The sequence below is a fragment of the Scardinius erythrophthalmus genome, assembly GCF_964197995.2.
Source record: "Scardinius erythrophthalmus genome assembly, chromosome: 15".
NCBI classification, from domain to species: Eukaryota; Metazoa; Chordata; class Actinopteri; order Cypriniformes; family Leuciscidae; genus Scardinius; species Scardinius erythrophthalmus.
The window spans coordinates 23,243,284-23,251,419 of NC_138235.1; the positions used below are offsets into that span (position 1 = coordinate 23,243,284).

Here is an 8,136-nt window from a genome sequence, read left to right on the forward strand (position 1 = left end):
GGATGCTGGAAATGAATAGAGTTAGCATGAGCATATTCAGCTATAACTACTTTTATTTTAAAATAGTGTTAAGGTTAGTCTTTTCAAAACAGGGAGTGGCTTGTGCTTTTTGTGGTACAGAAATTAATTATATCAACTAGCATCCAAGTTGGGATGAGGGGTAAGTTGAGCCATTTATTTCACATTAAATGGTGGAGTGGTGCTTGCACTTGTTAAACTCTCTGTCATGATGCTAAGGTGCTTTGAAAGAGCAAAGGCCAGGGCTGTTTCTTAAGTTGATTTTAGGGTGTATTCACACCTGTCTTGTTTGGTTCGATTAAATCGAACTCAAGTTCGTTTCCCCCCTTGGTGTGGATCTTTTGGGCAGGTGTGAATACAACAGTCACACTCGGGTGCGGACCAAACAAACATACAGAGACCCAGCTGAAGAGTTGAACTAGCGGACTATCCTGGTGTGAATACACCCTTAGTGTTTTGCTATGCAGTTACAATATTGAGCTACTGTAGAAAGTTAAAGGGACCATCAAATCTGAGTTTCAAACAGAGTGACTTTTGTAATATGATCACGTGTTTTAGCATGTTTTCATAAAATAAAATATTTAAAACCAGTTGTTGTTGTCTTGGTGAGAATATTTTACATTCCAACAACGTTGCTGATAAATATCAGTGTTGCTTCCTCTTTGAATTTCCCTATCTTTGTGAAGCAAAAACATTTTTTTTGTTAAAAGCAAAGTTGATTTTCTGTATGATGTAAAAAAATTCATATTGGTAAATTGCCAACACACACACACACACACACACACACACACACACACACACACACACACACACACACACACACACACACACACAAACACACACACACACACACACACACACACACACACACACACACACACACACACACAAGAGTTCAGATGCAAAAGCCTCTAAGTGCCATCTGAAATTTTCTTCTAGAATGATAATTTTTATCAAGCTCGTATATTTAAGTTCAGTAATTTCACTTAAATGGCAATGAAAATTAATTGTAATTTAAGTGAAATTGCTGAACTTAAATATACAAGCTTGATAAAAATGACCATTCTAGAAGAAATTTTCAGATGGCACTTAGAGGCTTTTGCATCTGAACTCTTCATATATTGTCAATTTACCGATATAAAAAAAGCATATATATATATTCTGAAAGAAAAATATATATATATGCATATATTTACAAGGAAGATGGCTACAAAGGTTTTGAAACAAACAAACTGGTTCTGCCAGCCATTCAAGATGAATGTATCTGTAGAACATTTGCCAAGCCAAGCCAAGAGAAGCAACAGTCATCTGTAAGTACTGTTTATTCCTCACAAAAGGTTTTATAACATATTAAAAAATACCAACTAAATGTCAACTTATGTTGCATATATAATGAATCAGTAAAACTGCACTTACCTATACAGTCTCTGTGTCTTTGGTTTCAGGTCAGTTTCTGTGGCTTGTGTGTGAGTGTGTGAGGAACAATTCAATTTCCCTTACTGTAACGCATCAATGTGAAGTGACTGATTGCACAACGACTCATCACTTCCTCATTCCTTTGTCTTTATGCACCTGAGAAGTTTTAATCATTCCAGACTTGTTTTCTCTTCCATGACCAAATTATTTTTATGTATAGTCATTTTTATGACATATACCATCTATCTGTGCATAAACCAAAACTTAAATATTAGTTTAAGTGTTTGTCAAGAACTCTTTTAATTACAGTTTTTTTCGATTGCTAAACGACAGTGAGCACAACTGGAGCTACATGTGCAAAACTCTAACTACAGTCTGCACTACCAACAGTCACCTGAGCTAAACAGTTCACATCACCTGCAAAACTCACTCCAAGCAACACAACTCTTAACACATGGCTCAAAACAGGCTCAGTGCAGCCAAACACTATGCACAACCCTCACTGAGATAACACACACTGTCACTCAGAACACACTGAGAGGAAAAACACTAGCATCAAACACCAATACAGAAAATACAAACTTTTCATCTTTACAGTTTGAACAATTTCAGTGACTTCATACAAAGTAATATTTTCTTCAAAGAAAAGAGTGACATTTTTTCACATGATTTATTTAATTTTTTAGAACATAACAATTCTTTAAGGTAAATGAAAATTAGCAGTTTTCTTCGATAGTCTGTAGTAATTTACGGAATTACAGTAATGAGAAAAAAAAAGGTAGAAACTAAAAGTACATACGAACATGTAATGTACTGTAATATAATGTAATGTAATGTAATTCGAACAAATAATTGAGGGGCTAATCCTGCATCTCTATAGCATTAGGCCACAGGTTTTCATCAACATCACATCTAATATTCTCTCTTGCCATGCACCTGGGGAAGAACCTTCTGGAGTGCCTTATCCATCCCTGGCAGTCGTGTCCTCACATCCGGCACGCATGGCTTCCAAAAGAGACCTTTGGTCATGTGGGTGGTGACCAAACACTTTCCACCTCCACCCATACAGAAAAACAATATATTGAAATATATATATGTGGCATATATTCCAAATACATTGAAATATATTTGCATTGTTGGTCACTTATATTTATCATTTTGAAATATATTCTGAAATATAACAAAAATATATGATGTTACAGTAAGTGTGAAATATATTTACATATATTTAACTAAAATATATTTATTGGGCCAATTTCGAATATTTGCATATATTCCATAAATATATTTCAAATATATTTATTTTGTGTATGGGAGCCTTTCAGCTGAGATTGCAATCAGCAGTGTTTGAAAGGCACAAGGCTGAAATCTATTCTGTTTTGAATGTGTGGTTCACAGTTTTGACAGCAGTGTGTTAGCATTTGAACAAAGTGCTGTAAATCCACAGTGTTGTGCAGGTTGTGGTTAAAGTCATGGGATAAGTGTGTAGAGTTTTGAAAACTGTGTTCAAGCAATGAAAAACGAACTAGAGTTTGGTCCACATGAACTGCTGCTGTGCAGACTGTAGTTAGAGTTTTGCACATGTGACTCCAGTTGTGCCCACTGTCGTTTAGCAATCGAAAAAAAACTGTAAAAGGTGGCTTTAAAATGCTTGAACTGAGCGATGACTCGATAGTAAAGACATGTTACTCTTTTGATCCACTAGAGGGCGAATAAAACAATAGTAGCCTAGTTCGTCAGCAGGACCAGGTGTAAATTACAAAGAAAAGTGCAAAAGCAATTCTTTAGTCAAGGTTTCTCTATTCTCTCTCATTTAAATGAAAGAATTAGATTTCATGAGCTGCTCGCTTTTGTTCTTTTTCCTATTATATGCATGCTTCTGTGGTGCATGTAGGAAGCATTCAGGAAAAAGAAAATTTGGATTTACCCTTTAGGTTTTCACAGATTTGCCAGAATGATAATGGACTTTCAGTACATATGAATTTGATTTATTGCAATTTTATTGCAAAAAAACTTGCAGGTTTTAAAAAGTGTCAAATGTTGCAGTAATGTAACATGTCGCCGTACAGGCTGTGGACACAGTAAATAATGACAATTATTATCAAATGTTCCAGTAGATCAAATTAAAAGAGTTTTACATTTCTGAAGAAAATCTGGGTGGTGTTTGGAGTACAAATTTATTTATTTAAACCATGCTATGCAATTACGGCAGAAGATTCCACACGCTATATGATGTCTTTGTGATTTTCACAGGTTCCCTTTTTTAGTTGGTGGTTTTTAACAGGTTTATTAGCCATCAGCCACCAATAATATATGGACAATTGTCCATTTTATCTTAAAATAAAAGAAGCAGCAGGGCTTTTGGTTGTTGATGTGTCTATGCTATTTGTACAGCCATTAGGATTTGGACACCATTTCCAACAGTTTATTAAGCACAGGAACTAGAACTGTAGATTTCTGATGTATTTTAATAAGATTATGAAGTTGCATCACATACTTTTGCACCAAATGATTATATTATACATTTTCATTTCTACTCAAATTTAAAGTTGAAAGAATCAACAATGTATTCATAATGCATAATTTCATAGAAGCTTTTTTCATAGATGGCAACATTGAACTTGACTCAAGTTCACATTTTTCACACAATAAATATAAACAAAAAAATACAGTACATATACATACACAAATTCATAAAAATAAATAAATCCATACATAAAAATACACATACATTAATATAAATAAATAAAATGTAATATATTGTATATAATATATTGCATTCATTTATGAAGTAGTCTCTGCCACAGCTGCCATTATACCTGATAACTGTTATATTGGAACTATATCACTCATTTATCTAATTAGTTACAGTATATGCATTCTTCTGCAAGTAATCATAAGGGGTGTTAACACAGATCCTATTTTAAGAGTGTGATCATGATTATAATTACCTTTAAGCATATGTTGTAGCCTACCTTGTCATGTTTATATACCATCTGCTCAAAGCTGTTGTAGATTTGTAATTTAAACATTATAAAACCATCTGTAAAATTCACAGACTTTGAGAAGCTATTTTAATTCCTTTCTCATAATAGTAAGCAATCAATGATATACAGTATTTAAATGTATAAGGTGAAAGGCCTATACTTTACAATAAGCCATGCACCTTTTTAAGGTGTTAAAAAAATTATTATACATTTTTGTTCATTGTTCCTGATACCTAACTAATATTTACAAATTGAACCTTAATGTAAAGTGTTATTTACCTAGAAACTAGGCATGTTTTATGTGAACAAAAGGCTCGTTAAATCTGAGTCAAATTTACTGTTTTGCATTCAACGCATTTTGCATTAAAGTTTTGCGCTGTGCGTTATTATAATCTCACAATAAACATCCACAACACTATATACACATCTTCAGTCAGAATGTTGCCTGCCACTGAATGTAGACTGAAAATTCCCTGAAACATCTCGCAGGGAAAGATGAAACGACCTGCATGACTTTAACCCCGGGCTCACTCAGCGGTTCTCCCTCCTCCACCACAGCAGCCTGGGCAGAACTTCCCTCACCTCCCTGTTGCGCAGACCGTAAACGAGTGGATTAATGCAAGGAGGAACCTGAAGCATCACCAGCAGCATGATGTGGAGGGTCCCAGCTGACGTCCAGTCTCCAGGATGATCCAGCGACTGAATCATGGCCATGTTGCCTTCGAGTTCCCACAGAGCATCCGAGGCTATCTTCAGAAAGATGGGGAGCAGCTGAAGCAGCAGCATCGAGCAGTAGAACATTACGGTTTTGCGCGCCCTCACATTGACCTGCTGGAAAGGCTGAACGGCGTTGCGCGCCTCCTGATAAATGCGCAGGTATGAGAACGAGTAGGAAAAGATGCAAAGCAGCGTCACCATTAGCCCAACCACTTTGCGAAACACCGCAACAGCCCGTGGAAAGCCCAGGTGGGACTCCAATGTGTCCGGCTCACAAAGGAGTCCTGTAATGGGTTTGCCCAGCAATGAATTATTGTGCCCTAAACTGAGCAAAGCCGTGATAATTGCCGATAAACACACTGAAATAAGCCACGTGAGCCCGACTATGAGGTAAAGGCGCTTGGTGGTTAGTATACTGATGTAGTGGATGGCGAGGCACACGTACAGGTAGCGCTCCAGAGCCATGCAGGTGATAGTAAAGATAGTGCAGAAAACACAAACGGTGTTAAGAAAGAACTGAGTGACACACCAAGCTCCGTACGACAGCGTGGTCTTCTGCAACAGGCAGTATATCACTGTTGGACCTTGGGTGACAATGAGTAGAACATCACTCACTATGAGGTTTTTCAGCAAGGCAAAGCGTGGCTCCCAGGATAAGTCTTCTGAACTGCCGAGACTAAACAGAGTGCACCCATTGATACCAAGTGAGATAATGGTCATCACCACAAAGACGCACACCAGTACCTTCACAGCTGTATCTGAAGGCAGGATGGATCTGAAGAGGCAGCGTCCATGGTCCAACAGCTGGAGGGTGTCTAAAGTGATGTTGCGCGCATCCTGGTTTGGAGTCGGACACGCGCAGTCTGCAGCCCATAACATGATAAATGGTAAAGCACGTGTGAAATGCATTGGGACGAGGACGAGAGCATTTATGGCAGCTTCGGGATTTTGACAACTCTGTGGCTGAAGGTCGCGTTTGTTGCGTCTAAATGTGATTTTACAGAACATACAGTAGCCTAGGCTATGTGGGCAATAAAGGTGGAGCTTAAATTCATTCAAAGAGACATATCTCTCGTAAAAAATAACCTGTAGAAAGAGTTTGCCTTAACTGCACTGCAAGTTAAACGTTCAAACTAATTTTTTAACCCATGAGGAGCCAATTAGAATGGATTGTAATAATCATGGATAACTCCTTTCTGAAATAAAATAAATAGGCCTAGGTCTAAGTATTTTAATGTTATTCATGGACTGTGGGTGTTTGTAAGGGCAAAATAGCTTCAGACACATCAATATCCCACAACTGCTGCATTTACTACTGATGCATTTTCGAATGCAATGGGTGTACTGACACACACACACACACACACACACACACACACACACCTTAAGAGCTTGATGAATTCATTAGGCCTACTCAAAAGTAGCCTAATAAGTGTCTTGCGAAGAGAAAAAAGTGTCTTGCGAGGGGGGTGGGTGGTAACGCGGGGTGACGGAGTCCAGGGAGTGAATTCCGAGGGCGTTCCAGTTCATATTGTAAAAAACAAAAAACAAAATAAAAAATAAAATTTTGCAAAAAAGAAAAAAGGGAAATACTATATGTTATTCTCTCAATAGACTACAAAAGCGATACGAGTTCAGCACAAAAACATATAGCGCAATTAAATTGCATAATTACTGTAATGGGTGGTATCGCAGTACCGGCCGCGAGTGCCGGGCCGGCACTTCTCGCATGTTGCTCTGACCGAAACATAAAATAAGGCTATTACAGTTTTTTTCAGTCGCTAACAAGCGTTTGTCCAGCCAGTGTTCACATTTTCAAAACTCTAAACACAATTAGCACAGCATCAGTCTTTTGTGGCCATCGTCGTTTTCACACAATATGCAGTCAGTGAACACATTTCCATAATGCTTAAATTTTCTTAACAGACAATCTATTCCTCCCAACAAAATTATGGATTGTTTTTGTAGTATTTACAAATGTTAACACACAACATCCCACAATAGCAAAAACAATATTCCAAACCTTAGATACAGTATGGACTGCATATATTTACTGTATTTACCATTTACATGAAACTTTTACCGTTTTTGTAAATTTCATGATTTTAGCTAAATGTGATTTTGATTGCTAGCAAAATGTGTTGCTTTTGAACAATGTCATGAAGAAACAAGCTTTTCGAGTCCATATGCATCTTCCTGGAGTAATGATGCTGAAAATTCAGCTTTTCATCACGGGAATAAATTACATTTTACACAATTTGTTACATGACATACATATTTTTAAAAAGAAATCAGTTATTTCAAATTGTACTAATATTTTACAATATGAAAGTTTTTTTTAAAAAAACTCTGCTTCTGCAATGATATCAGTTCAAAAACAATGTATCAGTGAGAGAGTCAAGGAGCTACAACGACAATATGTCCAGATATAGTGTACTGTATATTCAATTCAATGTCCAGTCCTATAAGCTTTGCACTTTGCAAGTAGGTAACCTACACAGTAATATGTTACAGTACAGTATAGTATACAGTGATGATATGATTTACATAAACTTTGTTTTGAGAGTTATGGAATTGGAGGCCAACCAGGCCCCTCATGAATTCATATACATAGATGAGGCAGGATTCAGTCTGGCCAAAAGGCGTCGACCTGGACAAAATGTAATGTTTTTGCTGTTGTTTTTTTGTTCAGAATGCTCTTGTGTGTTTCATGGATATTTTTCTACTGTACCTCCTGTAGTAAACAGTAAAGGAATAAAAACTGATTTGCTTTTTACTGGAATGTTTATGAATGTGAACAGTACTGTACATGTGGACATACAGTTCCCAACCAAGAATTTAGTGTAAAACGGTGGATTGCATGTTTTGCATGCAGATACCTGTAAAACTGAAACATAAAAGTCTATGCAGTTTTTGTAATGTCAACAATAGCCAGTATTTTGAAACCTGGTGTACTTTGATTGACTGCATGTACCTTGTGAAGTGAAAACAAGTGTTA

The 8,136-nt window shown here is 36.8% G+C and overlaps 1 protein-coding gene across 1 annotated transcript; it reads right to left on the bottom strand.

Annotated features, from left to right (window-relative positions):
* Positions 1-4,952: 4,952 nt before the first annotated feature.
* On the bottom strand, positions 4,953-6,017 carry LOC308703197 (olfactory receptor 2AG2; the record flags this gene model as incomplete). Its single annotated transcript, XM_081386519.1, has 1 exon — positions 4,953-6,017. The coding sequence occupies one exon, from the start codon at positions 6,015-6,017 to the stop codon at positions 4,953-4,955; it is 1,065 nt and encodes a 354-aa protein (XP_081242645.1).
* Positions 6,018-8,136: the final 2,119 nt, after the last annotated feature.